Raw genomic sequence first — 23889 nt, 5'->3', positions numbered from 1 at the left:
CCAGATAAATGGGTAACATTATTCTTTGTGATCTTCTCATTGCAGTAATTATCAAAAATATGGAGTCTGAGCAGCTGAGCTCAAAAAGCAATCACTATAGTCACTGTGAGTGTGAATGGGAGAATATAAGGGCTTTGAGGTAAAATCACTCCAACTATCATGGATTAAAACCATCATAAGAAACCCATCAGATGAAAGTTGCTAGCCATGACAATTCAAAGAGCTTCTGTCAAGGAATATTGATATCTAATAATATATGGGATCCCAGTGATCTTTGAAATCAATGCTAAGCAACTGGACATACTCTGAAGAACAAGCATGTGTTTTAAAATAAAATTCTTTCCTGTCTCTGGTAATGAAAGGCATGAAATACACTAAAATTATAAGCCTAGCCCACCTCTATACTCTCAGTAGAAACATTTTTTTCTCTTTGATAAGGCAAAGGAAAAGACACTACAGAAACTGAGTAGATATATAGAGTCGCCATGGATGTCATATAATTAATAACTGCAAGAGGGAGAGACTGCCTGGTGGTGGCCTGGGCCTTTCTCTTCAATGGTTTAGGGCCCTCCTCAAAGGAGATTCTCTTGTCATGGGCCATCATTTTGCTACTGAGATTCACAGATAATGACCCAAAACCAGGAGGTTGAAAGACCAGAACAGGCTTACTTGGAAAAGTAGTGGTTATTTATTTTAACCCATCTCTTCTTAGGCTCAAAGCCAACTGAAACCTGTTTTGTCACAGTTTATCCATATTTCTTACATGCTCTGTTGACCTTCAGAATTCTCTTATCATTCTTTGACCCACTGAAAAGTCAAAATGTTTTAAAATAAATTCATAATATTATCTTGTCCCTTCACTTGGGCATAAGTGATTTTATAAATCACTCTTCATTTTGGAATTAAATCCAATCCACATTCACTTTCCTCTTGGTGACACAATGTTGATGTATATGTTGATGATATATATGATATACAATATAATATGAAATCATATGATATTATCGTAACTCAATTAGTGAAATTCAATTGTAAGTAACTGAAAAGTTCCTAGTCATTTTATCTAAACCATTTCTACAAGATAACTGTTAATTATTGATTTAAACAATACTCAATGGAGGTTTTTCTTTTATTCTCAGATTATTTTCCTTGGATGAAAGTAATTGTTAAGTTGAATGAAACTACAGGGAGCCAGATGACTGAATTCATTAACATGGGCAATGCAAACCATCCTGAGCTGCAGTGTCCCCTCTTTATTTTGTTTTTCCTCAACTACATTGCCAAAGCTCTTGGGAACCTGGGCCAGATTATGCTGAGGGCAGGCACAAAGCCTTGTCCACGTGTGGCTCTCACCTCACAGTGACGGTGGTGTTTTATGGGACACCTCTCCATGTAACTACATCCCCAATCCAGACATTCCTTTGACACAGAAAAAATGGCCTCTGTCTTTTACACTCTAGTCATCCCCATGAGAAACCTCTTGATCTACACCATGAGGAACAAAGATGAGAAAGGTGCCTTGAAAAGACTTTTAAAAATGATGTAAGCATTCTCTTTAATGACCAGTGTAAAGGTGGCTTTTTTTATTGCATTATTAGAAGCAAATAAATTTCTCCTAGGTTTCTTTGTCAGATTCTCCCTGATCTTTCTCTCTCCATTAGGGGAAAAAAATAATACAAATGCAAGGGATGATATTTGTTTGTTAGGGTTTTTGTCACCCATCAGTAAATCCTTGTTTATTGAATTATTTAATTGAAGGGAACTACTAGACGTTCAGCACAAAAGATCTGTATAAAATGAATTCATTTCATTATATGCTACACCAATACACATCCTAATTTTTGTTGGAGTTTTCTTCTGTGGTAAAATCTGTTAACACACATTTACAAAATGCTGGTGCCAGGTACTATGACAGGCATTGAGGATCCACAGATAAATGACCACAAATAGTTCTTGTCATCAATGCATTTACATTTTATTAGAGGAAACAATAATTACATGTGAGCTATATTAGCTTACACAGCCCTTAATCTCCTCTTTAATATCTCTTAGCATTAAGAAGTTTATTATTATTGTAGCCTCAGTGAATCAGAGCAAGCTGATTGCCCTTTTTAAATAATTATTATTCCAGTTCTTGAAAAAAAAAAAAACTTCCATCTCTTCCTCAGCCTTCAGCCAAAAATCTTTCATTCTTTTGCTACAATGGAAAGAACACAGAGTTATACAGCTTGTCCCAATCTTAGTGGAAATTTTAGTTTCCAACTTTTGGGACACTTAGTACCCTTCCAGGATGTGGTTTCAAATAACAGGTGTGTTACTTGTGACTTTCGTTATTCTGGGTGTTAAGTTTGTTGCCTCTGGCTCACATTCATGTATAAAATGTGGAAGACTGATGACATAAATTTTAAGCAGCATTCCAGTTAACAATTTAAGAAGCCATGAAGCTATTCTTTGAGATAACGACATTACATTTTCTGTTGATCCTCACATTTCATGAGTTGTTATTTTCCCAATAATTTTTGTTTCTTCTTCTCTATTTATTTTGGAAATTATCAATTTCCAACTTGAATATTGTCACTCAAAATTGATCACAGTAATCCAAATGTGGTCTGGTTAAGGCAGAATGAAACTGGACATTCATGGCTTATGCAAAATGTCCTATCTTTTTATTTTATTTTGTTTTATTTATTAATTTTTTTTATCAATAATCACTTCCAGATGTTTTTGAGTTTAAAATTTTTCTTCCCCTTCCTCCCCACCACCCTCCCCAAGATGGTGCACAATCTGATATAGGCTACACATTTACATTCATATTAAACATATTTTCACATTAGTGATGTTGTAAGTAGAAATTAAAATCAATAGGAGGAACCATCCAAAAGAGGAAACAAAACTCAACAGAAGAGAAAAAAATAACAATTCAGCTTCCATAGTTGTTTCTTTGGGTGTGGATAGCATTTTCCATCACAAGGCCTCTGGAGATGTCTTAGATCCTTGTATTGCCAGGAAGGGTTAAGTTTATCAATATTAGTCATCACACAACGTGGCTGTTATTGTGTACAATGTTTTCTTGGTTCTGCTCACTTCGCTCAGCATCAGACCATACAAGTCTTTCCAGGTTTTTCTGAAGTCAGCCTGATCATCATTTCTTATAGCACAATAGTATTCCATCACATTCATATACCACAACTTGCTCAGCCATTCCCCAGTTGAATGGGCATCCTCTCAATTTCCAATTCTTTGCCACCACAAAAAGAGCTGCTAGGCATATTTTTGTACATGTAGGTTCTTTTCCCATTTGTGGGATCTCTTTGGTATATAGCTCTAGAAGTGCTATTGCTGGGTCAAAGGGTATAAACATTTTGGTAGCCCTTTGGGCATAGTTCCAAATTGCTCTCCAAAATGGTTGGATCATTTCACAACTCCACCAACAATGCATTAGTGTTCCAATTTTCCCACATCTTCTCCAACAGTTATCATTTTCCTGTTTTGTCATGTTGGCCATTCTGATAGGTGTGATGTGGTACCTCAGAGTTGTTTTGATTTGCATTTCTCTAATCAATAGTGATTTAGAGCATTTTTTCATATGACTATAAATGGCTTTAATTTCTTCATCTGAGAACTGTCTGTTCATACCCTGTGACCACTTATCAAATGAGGAATGGCTTGTATTCTTATAAACTTGACATAATTCTTTATATATTTTAGAAATGAGACCCTTATCAGAGAGACTAGTTGTAAAAATTCTTTCCCAATTTTCTACCTTCCTTCTAATCTTAGTTGTATTGGCTTTGTTTGTGCAAAAACTTTTCAATTTAATGTAATCAAAATTATCTATTTTGCTTTTTGTAATGTTCTCTATCTCCTGTTTGGTCATGATTTCTTCTCTTCTCCACAGATCTGACAGGTAAAATATTCCTTGCACTCTTAGTTTGCTTATATTATCAACCTTTTGTCTAAATCATGTACCCATTTTGACTTTATTTTGGTATATAGTGTGAGATTTTGGTCTATGCCTAGTTTCTGCTATACTCTTTTCCAGTTTTTGCAGCAGTTTTTTCAAAGAGTGGGTTCTTATCCCAGAAGCTGGGGTCTTTGGGTTTATCAAATAATAGATTACTATAGTCATTGACTACTGTGTCTTGCATACTTAACCTATTCCACTGATCCACCACTCTATTTCTTAGACAGTACCAAGCAGTTTTGATGATTGCTGCTTTACAATACAATTTAAGATCTGGAATGACTAGGCCACCTTCCCCTGCATTTCTTTTCATTAGTTCTCTTGATAGTCTGGACCTTTTGTTCTTCCAAATGAATGTTGTTATTAATTTTTCAAACTCTATAAAATAATTTTTTGGCAGTTTGATTGGTATGTCACTGAATAAGTAAATTAGCTTAGGTAGAATTGTCATTTTTATTATATTAGCTCATCCTACCCATGAGCAACTGATGTTTTTCCAATTATTTAGATCTGACTTTATTTGCGTGAAAAGTGTTTTGTAATTGTGTTCATAGAGTTCCTGGGTTTGTTTTGGGAGGTAGACTCCTAAATATTTTATAATGTCTACAGCAAATTTAAATGGAATTTCTCTTTCTATCACTTGCTGTTGGGCTTTGTTGGTAATATATAGAAATATCTATGATTTTTGTTGGTTTATTTTATAGCCTGCAACTTTGCTGAAGTTGTTAATTATTTAAAGTAGCTTTTTACATGATTCTCTGGGATTCTCTAAGTACAACATCATGTCATCTGCAAAGAGTGATAGGTTTATTTCTTCTTTGCCTATTCTAATGCCTTCAATGTCTTTTTTCTTCTCTTATTGCTAAAGCTAACGCTTCCAGTACGATGTTGAATAAGAGTGGTGATAATGCACATCCTTGTTTCACCCCCGATCTTATTGGAAATGCTTCTAGCTTGTCCCCATTACTTGTTATGATTGCTGAAGGTTTTAGATAGATGCTATTTATTATTTTAAAGAAGACTCCATTTATACCTATGCTCTCTAGTGTTTTTGTTAGGAATGGGTGTTGTATTTTGTCAAAAGCTTTTTCTGCATCTATTGAGATGATCATGAGGGTTCTGTTAGTTTTGGTGTTGATATGATGGATTATGCTGATAGTTTTCCTTACATTGAACCAGCCCTGCATTCCTGGTATAAAACCTACCTGGTCATAGTGTATTATTTGTGTGATAAGTTGCTGTAATCTATTTGCTAATATTTTGTTTAAGAATTTTGCATCTATATTCATAAGAGAAATTGATCTATAATTTTCTTTCTCTGTTTTGACTCTTCGTGGTTTAGGTATCAGCACCATATTTGTATCATAAAAAGAATTTGGTAAGATTCCTTCTTTACCTATTTTACCAAATAGTTTATATAGTATTGGAATTAATTGTTCTTTAAATGTTTGATAGAATTCCCATGTAAATCCATCTGGCCCTGGAGATTTTTTCCTAGGGTGTTCATCAATGACTTGTCCAATTTCTTTTTCTGAGATGGGGTTATTTAAATATTTCACTTTCTCTTCAGTTAATCTGGTCAATTTATATTTTTGTAAATAAATATCCATTTCACTAAGATTGTCAAATTTGTTGGCATATAGTTGGGCAAAATAATTTGTAATTGTTGTTTTAATTTCCTCTTCCTTGGTGGTAGTTTCACCCTTTTCATTCTTGATACTAGTAATTTGGTTTTCTTCTTTCTTTTTTTTTAATTAGATTAACCAAAGCTTTATCTATTTTATTGTTTTTTTTTCATAAAACCAGCTCTTAGTTTTATTAGTTCAATAGTTTTCTTAATTTCAATTTTCTTAATTTTTACTTTCATTTTCAAACTTTCTATTTTGGTGTTTACTTGAGGATTTTTAATTTGTTCTTTTTCTAGCTTTTTTAGTTGTATGCCCAATTCATTGATCTCCTCTTTTTCTGTTTTATTTATGTAAGCATTTAGAGATATAAAACTTTCCCTAAGAACTGCTTTTGCTGCGTCCCATAAGTTTTGGTATGTTGTCTCATTATTGTCATTCTTTTGACTTAAATTATTGATTGCTTTTATGATTTGTTCTTTGACCCAATCATTTTTTTGGATTAGATAATTTAATTTACAATTATTTTTTAGTCTATCTTTCCATGGTTCTTTATTACATATAATTTTTATTGCATCATGATGTGAAAAGGATGCATTTACTATTTCTTCCTTTCTGCATTGGATTGTGAAGTTTTTATGTCCTAGTATGTGGTCAATTTTCATGTATGTGCCATGTACCACCAAGAAAAAAGTATATTCCTTTCTATCCCCCTTCAGTTTTCTCCACAGGTGTATCATACCTAACCTTTTTAATGTTCTATTCACCTCCTTAACTTCTTGTTTATTTTGTGGTTAGATTTATCTAGTTCAGAGTGGGGGAGGTTGAAGTCCCCCACTAGTATAGTTTTGTTGTCTATTTCTTCCTGTAACTCCCTTAACTTCTCCTCTAAGAATCTGGATGCCATCCCATTTGGTGCATATATGTTTAGTAATGATATTACTTCATTGTCTATGGTGCCTTTTAACAGAATGCAGTTTCCTTCCTTATCTCTTTTGATAAGATCTATTTTTGCTTTTGCTTTGTCTGAGATCAGGATTGGTACTCCTGCTTTTGTTACTTCACCTGAAGTATAATATATTTTGGTCCAGCGTTTTACCTTTACCCTGTATGTGTCACTCTTTTTCAAATGTATTTCCTGTAAACAACATATTATAGGATTATGGTTTTAATTGAATCTGGTATACACTTCCTTTTTATCAGAGACTTCATCCCATTCACATTTACAGTTATGATTACTATCTGTGTCTTTTTCTCCATCTTCTCCCCCTGTTTATGTTTTTCTTTATCCTTTCTCCTTTCCCCCCCAACTAGTGTTTTGTTTTTGTCCAGCACCTCCTACGGTCCCACCACCCGTCTATTATCCATTTCCCTTTTCTTCCCCTTTACCCTTATTACTTCTTCCGTCCCTTCTATCCCCCCTCCCTTTTCTTTCCCCTTTTGCCTCCTACTGCCTCTAGTGCAAGTTAGATTTCTATACCTAACTGATTATTTTACTCCCTTCTTGAGCCAAATCTGATGAGAGTAAGGTTGAAACAATGCTCATTCCCCTCCCTTCTTTACCTCTACTCTAATAGGTTTTTGTGTCTTTTCCTGTAATGTAATTTACCTTTGTCTGCCTCCTCCTTTCTCAGTACATTTTCTAAGCTGACTAATCCACTTACTTGGATCCATGTAACCACTTGATAATTTTTTTTTTATCATTACATCAAAGTCAACTTATATCCACCTCCTTTATGTACACTCCTTTAACATGATATAATAACAATAAAGTTCTAAAGAGTTGCAAGTGTCATCTTCCCTTGTAGGGATGTAAACATTTTGCCCTTATTAGCAACATATTGTATTTTTCTGTACCATCTACCTTTTTCTGTCTCCCTTGAATCTTGTACTTGAAGATCAAATTTTTTGTTGTGCTTTGGTCTTTTTTATCAGGAAGGTTTGGAAATCCCCTATTTCATTGAAAATACACATCCTTCACTGAAAAATCATGTTCATTTTCACTGGGTAGTTAATCCTTGGCTGCATCCTAAGTTCCTTTGCCTTACAGAATATCATGTTCCATGCCCTACAGTTTTTTAATGTAGAGGCTGCAAGGTCCTGTGTAATCCTGACTGTGGTTCCATGATATTTAAATTGTTTCTTTCTGGCTGCTTGCAGTAATTTCTCTTTAATCTGGTAATTTTGGAATTTAGCTTTTATATTCCTTGGCATTTTCAATTTGAGGTCTCAGGCAGGGAGCAGTAAATTCTTTCTATAGTTATTTTACCTTCAGGGTCTAGGACTTCAGGGCAGTTTTCCTTTATGATTTTCTGAAGGATATTGTCCAGGATCTTTTTTTCATCATGACTTTCAGGTAGGCCTATAATTTTTTAAATTGTCTCTCCTGGATTGATTTTCCTGGTCAGCTGTCCTCTTCAGAATTTCTGTGTTGATCTTCACTCTTCTCATCATAAAAATCTATGGTTTGTTTCTTTTTACTCATGATATTTCTTTATTCCCTGGCCTTTACAGAGATTAAGCTCTCCTGCTGGGGAGCAGAGGGCACTGACCCAAGCTTCTTGTTTTGGGAGCTTAGGTCTTGGTCACTGGCTTTGGGAGCTGGGGCCTCTTATGTTGGCAATTGGAGGGTGTAGGTTTCCGGCAGCTTATCTGGTGTTGGGCTGGAATCAGCAAGGCTGGGACTTTCAGGTAAATGTAGGTTGCCTGCTTTTCCTTTCTTTTAGCTTTGTTTAGTTCCTTTTAGATAAGTGCTGCCAGGTGGTTATCTGCCTGGGGCCCCTTGCAGTGCTGTTTCCCTTATTTCTGTTGAGGTACAGGGAGACTTCTTTGCTGTAGATTGCCTAGGCACCTGGTGGTTTTCTGACCTGGTTTCCAACAGTTACCCCACCCCCACTGAGGAACTTGGAGGTACAGCTGTTGGTGTTTTCCTGCTCTACCACCTGGGCTTCAGGATCTCCTCCTTGTTGGCAGTTGGAGGCTGTAGGGTTCTGACAGCTTGACTGGTGTTGGGCTGGAATCAGCAAGGCTGGAACTTTAAGGCTACTCTAGGTTGCTTTCTTCAGCTCCTTTCAGATGAATGCTGCTGCATGCTTATCTGCCTGGGGCCCTTTGTAGTGCTGCTTCCCTTATTTTTGTTGAGGCACTGGGAGACCTGTTTGCTATAGAATTCTGAGGCACCAGAATCTCCCACTGGTATGGGTCTTTCCACTAACTGGCTGGGCGACTATTGTTTCATACAGGTCCCCTTCCCCCAGAGTAAAAGAGGCCTTTCCTGTAAATCCCTCTAGCTACCTGGGCTACTGCACTGCTACACCCTGACTTTCTTCTGGTTCAGCTGTTCCAGGGTTTTTATGGGGCGATATTTTCTGGGTTTTCAGAGGTCGATAGAGGAGGGTGAGAGCGACTACCTTTTTCTCCACCATCTTGACTTCCAGAAGAGGAAGTCTCATGTCCTGTCTATCTTAATGAAGATCATATTAACTTCCTTAGATGATATATAATGTCTTTGACTCATGTTCAAGTTAGAATCCACTAAGAACTAATCCACTAAGAAGTTTTCTTCAAAATAATGCCACAAATACATGCATTTCCTATTGTTCACTTGTGAAGCTTTAAAAAAAACCGAATGAAATATTAAAAAATTAAAATTGTTTCCATATGAAATTCTTTATTTTTTAAACTCTTCTTCATGAATATTAGGTTCAGCAATAGCTAAGAGAAAGTCATTAGCTTGTAGGGAAAAACAGGGCCAAAGCAGGAAACCCACATGCTTTTATGGGCTGATAAAATAAGAAGGTGGGGTGGAGCCAACATGGCTGAGTGAAAACAGTGAAAGCTTGAGCTCTCCCTAAACCCCTCTAAATACGTATAAAACAAATAGCTCTAAACAAATTCTAAAGCAGCAGAACCCACAAAAAGACAGAGTGAAACAAACTTCTAGCCCAAGACAGCCTGGATGGTTGATCTGAAAGGTATATTGCTCCAAGCTGGGAGAGGAGCCCAGCTCAGCGTGGGCGTGTAGGCCACAGTGACCATGGATCAGGCCTCAGAGGGCTGAATCATGGGCAGTTGTACCTGTTTCCATACTTCTCAACCCACGAATGACAAAGACAACTTAGAAGGTCAATGGGAAAAGTCTGTGTCTACCGTGAAGGAGAAGCTAGGTCTCAGTTGCAAGTTCCTAGTGATGCCTCTGGGGCAGCAGCTGCCTCCTGAGCTTCTGGCCCACAGACTGAGGGGGAATCAAGTTTCTGATAAGAGGGGGATTGCAGGGATTTCTTTTTCAGTGCTGAGGAAGGAATCTCTTGTTTTTCCTGTGCTGGGATCTGGGTCACAGTTCTGAGTGGCGGTCATAGGGCAAGGAAGTGTGCTGGCATGGTGGAGCTTGTTGGGGCTGTGGAGAGGAAACACCTCACCCTTCTCATAGCACCCTGGAAAAACTGAAAATTTACAGGTCCCTAGAAGTATCTCTGGAAACAGCTGTACAAATCCCCGAAGCTTGGTACAATACATTCTTCACATTGGACACAGACTCTTACCTTAACAAAGAGTTTAAAACTCAAGTAACTGGCTGGGATCATGAGTAAGCAGAGCAAAAACAGACTATATTATCTTACTTTGGTGACAAAGAAGATCAAAACATACAACCAGAAGAAGACAACAAAGTCAAAGCTCTGACATCCAAAGCCTCCAAGAAAAATATGAATCAGTCCCAGGCCTTGGAAGAGCTCAAAAGGGATTTTGAGAAGCAAGTAAGAGAAGTAGAGGAAAAACTGAGAAGAGAAATGAGAGTGATGCAAGAAAATCATGAAAAACAAGTCAACAGCTTTCTAAAGGACACCCAAAAAAATATTCAAGAAAATAACACCTTAAAAAATAGCCTAACCCAAATGGCAAAAGAGGTTAAAAAAGCCAATGAGAAGAAAAATACCCTAAAAAGCAAAATTGGTCAAATGGAAAAGGAAGTCCAAAAGATTAATGAAGAAAATACTTCCTTAAAAATTAGAATAGAACAATTGGAAGCTAGTGACTTTATGAGAAATCATGACAGTGTAAAACAAATCCAAAAGAATGAAAAATTAGAAAACAATGTGAAGTATCTCCTTGGAAAAATAATTGACCTGGAAAATAGATCCAGGAGAGAGAATTTAAAAATTATTGGACTATCTGAAAGCCATGACCAAAAAAAAAAAGCCTAGACATCATCTTTCAAGGAATTATCTAGGAAAACTGCCCTGATATTTTAGAACCAGAGGGCAAAATAGAAATTGAAAGAATCCATCAATATCCTGAAAGAGATCCCCAAAGGAAAACTCCTAGCAATGTTGTAGCCAAATTCCAGAATTTCCATGTCAAGGAGAAAATATTACAAGCAGCAAGAAAGAAACAATTCAAGCATTGTGGAAACACAATCAGGATAACACAAGATTTAGCAGCTTCTACATTAAGGGACCGCAGGGCATGGAATATAATATTCTGGAGGGCAAAGGAGATAGGATTACAACCAAGAATCACCTACCCAGGAAAACTGAGTATAATCCTGCAGGGGAGAAAATGGTCATTCAGTGAAATAGAAGACTTTCAAGCATTCTTGATGAAAAGACCAGAGCTGAATAGAAAATTTGATTTTCCAATACACGACTCAAGTGGAACATGAAGACATAAACTGGAAAGAGAAATCATAAGAGACTTATTAAGGTTGAACTGTTTACATTCCTGCATGGAAAGTTGATATATTTAGCTCATGAGACCTTTGTCAGTATTAGGGTGGTTGGAGGGAAAAAATATATCTATGTATGTAGATAGGTAGATAGATAGATAGATAGATAGATAGATACATAGATACATAGATACATAGATACATAGATAGATACATAGATAGAGTGCACAGGGTGAGTTGAAGATGAAAGGGTCATAATCTGGAGAATAAAATTAAAGGGTGAGAGAGGATTGAACTAGGAGAAGGAGAAAGGGAGAGGTAGAACAGGGTAAATTATCTCACAAAAACAGAAAAGGCTCTTTACAGTGAAGGGGAAATGGGGGAAGGTGAAGGGAATGAGTGAATCTTATTCTCATAAAATTTGACTTAAGGAGGGAATAACATACACACTCAATTGGGTATGGAAATCTGTCTTACCTTACAGGAAAATGGGGGGGGGAAAGGACAAGAGAGTAAGGGTATGATAGAAAGGAGGGCAGATTGTTAAAGGGGGTAATCAGAAACAAATACTTCTGAGGAGGGACAGGGTCAAAAGAAAGAATAGAATAAATGGGTGAGCAGGATAGGATTAAGGGAAATAGAGTTAGTTTTTCACAGCATGTCTACTATGGAAGTGTGTTGCATAACTGCACATATATAACCTATATTTAATTGCTTGCCTTATCAATGAGGGTGGGTGGGGATGGAGAAAGGGAGAAAATTTGGAACCCAAATTTTTAAAAACACATGTTTAAAAAATGTTTTCACATGCAACTGGGAAATAAGAAATAAAAGAAATGGGGTACAGAAATCTATCCTGTTTTACAGGGAAATAGAAGGGGAAGGGGATAAGAGAAGGAGGGGTGAGATAGAAGTTAAGGCAGATGAGGGGAAGGGGTACTCAGCATGCATGCAATCCTGGGGTGGGGTGAGGGGCCAGATGGGGTGAAAATTTGGAACTCAAAATCTTGTGGAAATAAATGTTGAAAACTAAAAATAAATAAATTTGTTTATAAAAAAATAAAATAAAAAGGTGCCTTCTTGAGAGATCTAAGAGATTTAAATTTTCTCTTCCTGCTTCATCTGAATTCTAGCCCAGATGGAGAAATGTAATTCTAGAGGAGTCAGCTTGTTTTCAAATTTTCTTCAATAGGAAAGGACTTGGGGATTAGTTTTGATCAAGTATCTAAGCATGGAATTTGAAATATTGAATTGAAAATTGGAATTCATAAAGAAGGAAAGTACTATCACATTGTCTAGGGGTTTTGGTGAGAAATTAATTTAAAATAAAGTGCCCACAATTGTCTTTTTCTTAGCACTGTGCTTTCTTCAAGTTTAGTACAATAAACTATTGTTGGAACATGAGATTTCTCTTGATGAAATAGGAAAACAGAATTATTTCATTACTAAGAGTTTCATCACTACATTATTTAGCAACATGGCCATCCCATAATAATCTTGAAGTTTCTCTAGGTTTTTTTTTTTATTTTATTGGGGGAAAACTTAACTAATAACTCTATTTCCCAACAGTAACTCATTCCAATCTGCCTTCAATCCCCATGGGTTAAAAGAGCTTCACAGAATATCCTCTCCCAATGGTATACTTAAAATGCTAAAGTAGTCTTAGGGGAGATTTTGTTTTGTTTTGCTGTGTCTTAATTCTCTAACATTTCCTCTTAAATGAATTATTTCAGATTTGTGAGAGTAATATTAAAATGCTTTCATTATGTATGTTTTAGGGCAAGATTAAGAAGAAAAAAATGAATAATAATTGACATTTGCTGGTAGAGTTAATAAATATTCCTTCATTGAAGAGTCATAATAACTTCCTGGAATAGGTATAATAATTATTTAACCTCATTTTACATATGAATAAATTGAGCCTTAACAAATTTTAAAGTGTTTAAATCCTCAAGCCTATAAGCACTAGGTTCAAGGTTGAAACCAAGTCTTCCTGATTATAAATTCAGTATTCTATATTTCATTTCCTGTAATAGGCAACCTCTGAACACAGGGAAATCTATTTACTCATTGTATTCATCAGCATTATTATAATAGCTTTATCATTTATTAACATCAATGCTCCTCATTTTCTTCCTCCTTTTACTCTTCATGACTTTCAGCAGCAGCAGCACCACCCCCACCACCATCATCATCATCATCATCAAATATATATTTCCCTAACAATTACTCTTATGCTCATGCACTGGATCAGACACTGTGGGGTACATACAGAAATATCAACCATAGTGTTGTACCATTTTTAAATTATTTCTGCAAATCATAGTGAAAATAAATGGGAAGTGAATTGCTGTTTGAAGAACTAGGATTTAGAATAATTCAAAGAAAAATGAAAGGAATATATGTATTTGGAAGTCTACATTAAATCAGCAATTGTTCCATAAATATTTAACAAGCACCTCCTATATGCCAAGGTTTGAGCTAAGTGCTGAGTATATAAAAAAGCAAATAAATCTCTGACCTCAAGGAAGTGACAATCTACTGGTGGACATAATATGGAAATATATATATATATATATATATACACATACATATACAATATGTACATGTGTATATATATACAAAGGAAGATATATATATATACAGTAAGTAGGAATTAATGAAAACATAATCATTAAACATTTACTCTGTACAAAATGCTAGGCTAAGCATTTGGAATGTCAGTAGAAATGGAAGGCATCCCATACTCTCAAGGAGCTCATATCTTTGTAGTTGGAGATAATACACAAATAGTGTTTCAGCTCTAAATCAAATGGACGTTTGCAGTTATTAAGGTAAAAAAGTAAATCATATAATAATGGATCTTCGTTAATGACATTTTCATGTCTCTTTCTTAGGTTGAAACATACTTTCAAGAAGTTTGATAGTAGATACACTTCATCTCCTAGTCAATAGTTTTTACTACAGAATGTAAAAAAGAAAACACCATATTATACCTCTAAGATGACTGTTTCTTGGAATGATAGTGGATAATGATAGTCTAAAAACATGACTCATTCTAAGGGATTACTGCCACTCTCAGAGCTCTTCTGCTTACCTATCCATGGTTAAGAGGTGGGTTATCTATGGATATTTAGGGTGATGAGAAGTGTTAGCCCAGTCTGGACAGTAAATAATCCCATCAAAGATGTCTTCAGGGATCAGGCTTGAAATAGGGCTAGTTGTCTTTTTACCAGATAAGAACATAATGATTGAGATATATAAAATGTCAGACTCAAACCATCTTCCCAACTTTTAGGAGCAGTGGTTCCATGGCCTACATTACTAACCAGCCTGAATTGGCCATTCTGGTACTGAGTGGAATGTACGTCTCACTGAGCAGTGAAATTGTAAATTCCAAAATGAGACCTTTACATGACATGGTCACAAAGTATTAATATAAAATTCTACCGTATCAAGTGCATACACAGCAGGAGTCTCCTCCTATTTAATTTTCAATGCCTAAACCAATTATACCCTACTATATACTGATGAATTTTTCAATGTATTCAAGATTTTGAAATCTTATATACAATACATTTTCCTGCCTATCCACATTTAGTAATTGTGAATAAATTAGATGTAAAATGAAAATTTTAAATTGCAGATTAAAATAAGTAGATTATCAAACCCAGGGGAATGTAAGATGTATGTGGATTGAGGAAAGAATTCTGAATTAATGGTCTATGCAACACCTGAACAATTTGAAATGTCTTTTAAACCTGCTGTCATTCCTCTGGAAAAAACTGAATTAGGATAGAAAGGAATATACTTTTCTCAGGGGTACAAAGCACCTACACAAGAATTGACCATGTATTAGGTCAAAAAACTTCACAACAAATTCAGAAAGGGCCACAATATTAAATGAATCCTTTTCAGGTTGTGATGCCATGAAAATTATACATAATAAAGGACCATGAAAAGATAGGCTAGACATTAATTGGAAACTAAACAATCTAATTCTAAAGAATGAGTGGGTCGAACAACAAATCATAAAAACAATCAATAATTTCATCAAAGACAACAACAATAATGAGACAACATACCAAAACTTAAGACATGTAGCCAAAGCAGTTCTTAGAGGAAAATATATATATATATATATATATATATATATATATATATATATATATATATATATATATATATATCTAAGTGCTTACATGAATAAAATAGGGAAAGAACAGATCAAAGTATTGGACATGCAACTAAAAAAAAAGACAGAAAAAGAACAAATTGAAATACCCAATTAAATACCAAATTTTAAATCCTGAATATCAAAGGAAAGATTAATAAAATTGAAAGTAAGAAAACTATTGAACTAATAAATAAAATGAAAGCTGACTTTATGGGGAAAAAAACAAAATAGAAAAACCTACTCTAATTTTTTAAATTACTATCATATCTGTGAGCTCAATGACTTCCTAGAAATATAATGTTTGGCAATATGTGTAGAAACTATACAAGCTCTTCACAGATGATCCCTCATCTGCTCAAAATCCACTAGATAGCCAATGACTCTGGAAGCTTGTTGTTGAACAGAAAAAAGAAGAAAACACATGACCAAATGGGAGTGTAAAAGTCAGAATTCATAGAGGAGAGCACATTCTGTATTGAAAAAGAACCTAACTTATTTAAAATGTTGGAACTAAAGCATAGGAGACAATAAGTGATTATGGCTGTAGGAAATGCAATGGCCAGGATAATATACCAGCATGAAATTCTTGTAGTTGGTTTCTTCAAGATCATTATGATGATTTAACAATGTGAGAGAACACTATACCTGGAATGCTATGAATGATGCAGTGCCAAAATCTGAGATTCACCTTGAATTGTGCACAGTAACATAAAGAAATGTACACAAAATTTGATTCAGGACCAAAAAGGTCAACATCAGTCATGCGATGAGTTATAGCACAGAAATGATAATGAGCCATCTCTGCCCAGTGTCTAACAACATCAAGTTGGCAACATATCTGTAATGCATACACAGGTCTATGACAAAATAATATGTGAGACCTAAAGTTATCAAGAATAATATTAAATATATGTACTTGAGAACTTAAAATCTAACATCAAAGTTCAGTGGTGAACACATACTTGACAAATGAATTCTTTCTAAATACATTTGAATTAGCACAATTTGCAAGGGTTTATAATGCAAAAAAAATAATAAATAAACCATTTTACCCAATAATAGAGAACAGTGCAAATTTGGGTAGCAAAAATATTTCTAGCCATGCTTCTATTTTTTTTTTTTGCTAAGACAAGCATTATTGGTGTTCTAAGACCAAACTTGTTTTAGAAGAGCATGGCATAGTTTAGGAAGTAATGATCCACATCTACCAAGTGGGACTCATTCTCTTGTTGAATAGATTACTCCCTCCATTGTTTGTATTAATGTTTATGTATTGGTTTGGAGGTGGTGGCGGAGGTAAAGTGTTTGTATTCCTGGAATGTTACCAATGGTGCAATGGAAGGGGAAGAAGAAGGACTATATTAATGATATTTCATTTTTAAAAGGTCAAAATTATCCAGATCACTCCCTATTGGTTAAAAAATGCAAAGATCATTTAAAAATTCACTGTAAGCAATAATAAGGAACAATTAAACTTGATAGCTTACTGTTCAACACATTTGAAAATATGAATTTCTTGCTTACGAATTTCTTTAAAAAAACTACAAGAAGCTCTACAAAGATGCTTGGAAGAAATTAGGTATAGACTAATACCTTATAAGGGGACAGTTAGGAGACACAGAGTATAAAGCACCAGCCCAGGATCACAAAGAACTGATTCAACATTCAGCCTGAAAATGCTTAACAACAACATCACCCTGGGAAGTATTTTAACCCCTGTCTTGCCTTTCTTATATAAAAAGGATAATTATATAACCTACTGCTCAGAATTGTTGTGATCATCAAATGAGAAAAAAAATTGTGAAGTGCTTAGCACATTGCCTATGGAGTAAACAGGATTTCAATGTTTATTATCATCATTATCAGCCTCATCATCCTCATCAAAATTATTAACTATGTTCCATAGGAAATGTGGAGTGAGTTCATGACATAAATATTAAAACCACAACATGAAACAAAAACAGAAGAAAACAATATCAGATGTTATTAACAGCTATGTATGTCAAAGAAACAATTAACAAGAACAAAGCATCTTGTCATATAAACTATGACAGGCATTAGGTCTACAAAGATAAAGATTAACAAATGAATGAATATAGAAAGAAAAAGATGAAGAAAAAGGATGTGGTCATGTGTGCCATAGTCAGGACTTGTGCTTAGACCTTCATTATTCTAAGACCAACCTTCTATCCACTATGCAACACTGATCACATGATTGTCTTTCACTCCTAATTATTGTTACCAAATAATTGAGATGGAGAGAGAACATGTTATTCTAAAGATGCTGCATGTTGCTTGAGGAGGGATTCAACGAGAATGGGTATCCTGGACATGTCCAGTAAATGTGTGTGGATGGCAATGACATTATTAAACTGATCACCTAATGACAAATTAATTGACTAGTCACTGATCACTTCAAAAATGTTGTATTAGGTATTAATGCAGCTCTTTCACATCATACACTGTAAAATGAATTGGGGCAATTGTTAAAATAAATAATTTAAAAAATAGAAAAAGAAGTATTTCTCATTATTTTTGGAAGAGGCTGTATGGAATGAATTTTTTTCCCTTAAATGGAATTGATATGCATCTATGTTCTGGAGAGAATTAATTCACTGGTCAGACCTAAAATGAGGAAAAATGTTGTAAAATGTAGTTTTTTGCAGAATTGTAGTCAGTACCTGGCAAGCATTTGAAAGATTATCAAAACTCAATATTTGCCAATACCATGAGTCAGAAAATACAGTTATTTCAAAATCATGAATTTTCAAATCAGGACTAAGGGAAATAATTCTTCAATGAATATGAGCACACTTTGTCAGGAAATGAATTTTATGGTTAACAAAACAGAAAGAGTTGGAACTTCATTTTAAACCTGAATTTTCTTTTAATACTTAGAATCAGAAAGACACAAGTGAAAGTCATTAAACTTGTGTATATTTTTTTGGGGGGGAAACAAAGTGTATCAATACATAAAATGAAACTAATGCCTTTTGGAAGATTCTATTCACTTCTTTTGTTTGTTCATTTTCCTACCTTATTGCTCTTTTTATGTTCTTAATCATGTGTCTTGTCTCCTTGATAATATCTTCAAATTCATCATTATATAATGGCTACTTATTAAGCAACTGTCAAGGTGGAGATTGTAATAGGTACTGGAAATTAAAAGGTAATAGCAAAACTGTCCCTGACCTGAAGAAACTGGTGATCTACTGAGAGTAATCAACACATGCAAAAGCTGAGAAGAAAAAATATCCTTAAATGACAAAAGGCAAATTGCAGATTTCACACTAGGTACATATTAAACAAAAACATTGATGGAATGTCTGAGTCCACATGAGGACAGTATTCTGTTTTCTTGAGATTCCTTAAGTACAACAATTTGAGAGAAGTGGGTAAATTATTTACCTGAGAGAAGATACATTCTTGATTGACATAATGAATTAGGAGAAAAATATGAAGCCCTTTGAGCAAATTTTATTGTCTGAGTCATACATTTTCTCTGATGCTATCACACTTTAGGACTACAGATCTTGTTGAGCAGTGTATACAGTTCTTGTCCTAAAATTAGGAAGATGAATATTCAAACCTAGCCTCATAAACTAGCTGTGTGATGCTGGGCTATTCACTTAATTTTATTTGCATCAGTTTACTCATCTATAAAATGAGTTGGAGGAGTTGTAAACCACTTTGTTTTCTGAGGCAAAAAACAAACAAACAAAATCAAGTGGTAGCATAAAGAACCAGAGATGACTTAAAATGACTGAACTCATCTTACTTACATATATTTTTTCTGATGCTGGACCGGGTCTATCTCTTCTATTTCTCACTCAGGTAAGCCAGGCTTCTATTCGCTGAGCTGCATGAATTCACCACAAAATTACAACTGTTGTAATTAGAGTGCCTCTAGAGTCAAGTGTCCAATTTTTCTGACACCATTGTGTTCCATTTTTCAAAGTCCCACAATATCACATGTAAAATTTTACATTTAAAATGGTTGCTTCTTCTTGTTCACTTGTGTTCAACATTTTGTGACCCCACTTTGGGTTTTCTTGGCAAAGTTGCTTAAGTAATTTGTCATTTTCTTATCTAGCTCTTTTACAGATGAGGAAAATGAGATTAAGAGAGTTTAACCATTTCCACAGGGTCTCACAGCTAGTAAGTGTCTAAGGCCAGATTTGAACTCCAGGCTCAGCCGTCTATCATATAGACCACCTAACTGCCCCCAAAAAGTTGGAATTTTCACAGAAATACAGATTTAAACAATTATAAAATATTAATAGCTCAAGTGTGCACTGAGACAATATAATAAAAATCATAATTATACCTAATAGTATTTATGAATTCAGTTGCACACCAGTCAAACTACAAAAGAAGTGTTTTATACAGGAAGGGAAATAATAATATTCTTCAAGGGAAACAAATGACCAAGAATATAAATATAATCAATAAAAAAGTGAAAATTGGTTGCCTAAAAGTATAAGACTTTAAACTATTTTAAAAAGCAGTAATCATGAAAAACAATCTAGTACAGGCTAAAAAATAAAGTGGTGAATCAGTGGGATAGATTAGGTCCACAATACCTACTACTAAGTAACCATAGCAATCTATTGTTTGATAAACACAAACTTGCAAGCTTTGGGGGGCAGAACTCATCATTTCCTAAAATTGCCAAGAAAATTAGAAAGCAGTTTGGCAGAAAGTAGGTACAGACCAACTTCTCATGCCACATACCAATATAAAGTCAAAATGGGTTCATATTGTATACTTAAAGGATAATATGAGCAAATTAAGGAAGCATAAAAAAATTACTTGTCCTTTTAAGGAGAAGGAAAGATTTTCTGATAGGAGATAGAGAATATCATGAAAGGCCAAAGTGGAAATTTTGATTACATTAAATTAAATTAAAATTAAAAAAAATTAAAAAAAAATAAAACCAATGAACATAAAATTAGATGGGAAACAATAAATTGGAAATAATACTGTATGGCAAGTTTCTCTGATGAAAGCCTCAGTTCTCAAATATCAAAGGAAATGAATGAAATTAATAAAAAATAAGAGTCTTTCAAGACTTGTTAAACAGTCAAAATAGCTATATAGTCAGTTTTTAGATGAAGAAATCAAATTTGTCAATATTCAAAGAAAATATCTTAATCACTAATAATTAGAGAATTTCAAGGTAAAACAACTCATAACTACTAACTCAAATGTATAAAACTGTCAATATGAAAGAAAAGGAAAATAACAAATGACAGAAACAATATGGAAAAAAAGGATCATTAATTCACTGTGCATCTAGTTGTGAACTTGACCAACCATTCTGGAGAACAGCTGGGAACCATGGCAGTGTAAGGACATTTTGGAGATTACACTCCAGGGGTAATAAACCTTCCAAAATAAGAAAACTTTCCCAACTAAATTGACTCATGTCTCTCTGTTCCCCAACACATCATCACCATTGCATGAGTTTACTCTGTGTTAATATATATTTTTAATTATATTAAGGGTCTCCTTCTCCCTTCTTCCCTCCCTATTCCCTGTCCCCATCTTCCCAATCATGTTTCAATCAAACTTTGCATTAAATTGAGGTCACTGGTTTACATATTATTCCTGTCATCTAAATTTATTAAGGATTTTTTTTCCCTCCTAACTCTGAATAGCCCACTAACCTCTCTATAAACATAAATGTACTTTTCACAGAAGGTCTTAATTTATTGACAGTTCTTCATCTATTTGACTTTTACTCTGTGTATGGTTAAAATGAACTGTTCATGGTCAGAGATCTCTTTCAGAAGTCTGTGTAATTTCGATGAGCATGATAAAACCATGGCATATCACCCACAAACAGAAGTCTGGAATATAACAAATGCTTCAGGAAATTAGGCAGAACACTGAATTTTGTCACTTATTACTATATGGTTAATTTTCATGACTTGATCATACAAAATTAAATAAACATCTCCATTGCTTCAGGGATATGTCCTCATGGGGACAGACAAAACCATAAAGTCCAAGTCTAGCAGCAGACAGTACAGATTAGATGAAGAAGCTACAGAAGATTCTACCTTCCAGGTAAGCATGTAACATTATTCTGTGTTTGTGAACTTCCAAGGTAGCAGGTATCAAAAATATGGTGTCCAAAAATCTCAGTTCAAAAACTCCATCACTATGCCCCTTGTGGCAGTGAACAGGAAAATTTTGTGGCCTTGAGTTGAATTTGATCACATTGAAATGACATAAAATTATACTAGGAAAGCCATCAAATTACATTTCCTGTTAACAATTGTCACAGAAACTTTTCTGCAATCAGAGAAATCAAAGGATTTTGATCACTAATAATATGTGGGATCAGAGTGATCTTTGAGTCAATAGTATGTAACTGGAAATTATCTGAACTAGAAGCATTTTTAAATATCTTTTCATGTCTCTTGGAAAAAAGATACTTTAAAACACCAAAATTGCTAGGCTATTTAACCTTCATAATCCAGGTGAAAAATATTTTCTGTCTGATAAGATAAAAGAAAGGGAGATTACAGAGAGTGAGTAGATATATGGAGTTTCCCTGGATAATATACAATTAATGACTACATAAGGTAAAGATTGTAATAGATCTTGGGCTTTTACCTTCAATTGTTTAGGGAACTCCTAAAAAAGGAAAGTCCATCTCTCAGTACTGGCCATTACTTTGGAACTGATCGTCATAGACAATGACCCAACAACTAGAAGCTTACATGACTAGCACAGGATTTTGGGAAATTTGTTGCATATGTAATTGATCCTATATTAATTTAGTTTCAAAGCAAACTTGTTACTTAAATCACCAGAATTCTACCATAAGGTGATCTTACATCCTCTTTTCGATAATAGTATGCCATTATAATCTTTTGACCCATTGATTTTTGAAATTATATTAGAAAATGTCCCTACTATTCTCCTGTCCTATCACTTGGAGAAAAGTAGTTTCATAATTTACTATTTTGTAGAATAAAACCACATTCACTATCCTCTTTGTAACAGGATAGTGCTACGACATGATATGATAAGATGTGACATTGAATAAAATGATGCAATGCAATATTATTTCAATTTGAATTAATTCACAACATGCTCCTAAATGGATAAAATTATATTGCAGTTGAGTGGGAAAATTCCTGCTCATCCCCACCTAAAACATTTCTACCCATTAACTTCTTGGTTATCTATGCAAACAGTACTCAAAGAAGGCTTCTTTCTTTTCTTCTCAGATCATGTTCCTTGTACGGTAGAAATGATCAACCTGAGTGAAACCCCAGGGAGCCAAGTGACTGAATTCATCCTCATGGGCATCACAAATCGTTCTGAGCTCAAGGGCCCCCTCTTTGTTGTGTTTTTGCTCAACTACATGGCCATAGTTGTTGGGAACATGGGCCTGATCATCATAACCAGTGTTGATTCCCACCTCAAAACCCCCATGTACTTTTTCCTTAGGCATCTGGCATTTGTCGATCTTGGATATTCCACAGCTATTGGGCCAAAAATGTTAGTTGGATTCATAGAGGAGTCAAATGTCATTTCTTATAATGGATGTGCAATACAGCTAGCTTTCTTTGTGATATTTATTGCCAGTGAACTTTTTATTCTCTCAGCCATGGCCTATGACCGCTATGTTGCTATCTGTAAGCCCTTCTATTATATGATCATCATGTCAGACAGGGTATGTTGGCTCTTGGTGGCTATGTCTTACCTCTATAGCATTATGATATCCCTACTTGTCACAATAAAACTTTTTAAATCATCTTTCTGTAGATCAAATGTAATAAGGCACTTCTACTGTGATGGCCTCCCCCTGTTGTCAATCATATGCTCAGAGACAAGTGAGATAGAACTAATCATTATTATCTTTTCTGCATTTAATTTTGTTTCTTCCCTCTTGATTATCCTTACCTCCTACATATTCATTCTCGTGACCATCCTCAGGATGAACTCTTCTGAGGGTAGGCAGAAAGCCTTCTCTACTTTTGGTTCTCACCTCACTGGGGTGGTTATATTCTATGGGACACTATTCTTCATGTACGTGCAGCCCCAGTCTAGTCATTCCCCTGATGCAGACAAAATGGCCTCTGTCTTTTACACTCTGGTCATCCCCATGATCAACCCTTTGATCTACAGCTTGAGGAACAAAGAAGTGAAAGGTGCCTTGAAGAGGCTTTTCAAGAAAATGATGTAAGCCTTCTCTTTAAGGCCCAATGTAGCTTATGATTCCATTTCATTTTTGGAAGCCTGCAAATATGTACTAGATTTCTTTCAAATTCTCCATGGTTCTCTTGCCTTTTAGAGAGAAATTTTTTCTCTTAGTCAGTGAATGATTTTTTATTAATTGTTATCATTTTTTTCAGTGGTTAACCTCCAAAAAATCCTAGTTTAGTGAACCATTTAATTAAAGGGACCTATTAGAGGATTAATACAAAATATCTATCTAAAA

General features: G+C 34.8%; 1 protein-coding gene across 2 annotated transcripts; it reads left to right on the top strand.

Moving 5' to 3' along the window:
* The first annotated feature begins 17537 nt into the window (after nucleotides 1-17537).
* On the top strand, nucleotides 17538-23634 carry LOC114028757 (olfactory receptor 8K3-like). Of its 2 annotated transcripts, XM_027843027.1 has the most exons (2): nucleotides 17538-17562; nucleotides 22730-23634. In XM_027843027.1, exons 1-2 carry the CDS (start codon nucleotides 17538-17540, stop codon nucleotides 23632-23634), a joined length of 930 nt encoding a protein of 309 aa, XP_027698828.1. The 2 variants fall into 2 exon arrangements, with proteins under 2 accessions (XP_027698828.1, XP_027698823.1); XM_027843022.1 differs by lacking the exon at nucleotides 17538-17562 and having other exon boundaries at nucleotides 22696-23634.
* The last annotated feature ends 255 nt before the right edge of the window (nucleotides 23635-23889 follow it).

The sequence above is a fragment of the Vombatus ursinus genome, unplaced genomic scaffold (genome assembly GCF_900497805.2).
Source record: "Vombatus ursinus unplaced genomic scaffold, bare-nosed wombat genome assembly UNPS02004996.1, whole genome shotgun sequence".
Lineage (NCBI taxonomy): Eukaryota > Metazoa > Chordata > Mammalia > Diprotodontia > Vombatidae > Vombatus > Vombatus ursinus.
This window is presented reverse-complemented; position numbering and strand designations above follow the sequence as displayed.

What these genes read in the sequence shown, in the direction of transcription:
- LOC114028757 (XM_027843022.1), top strand. Translation starts at nt 22,696, where the DNA reads ATGATCAACCTGAGTGAAACCCCAGGGAGCCAAGTGACTGAATTCATC.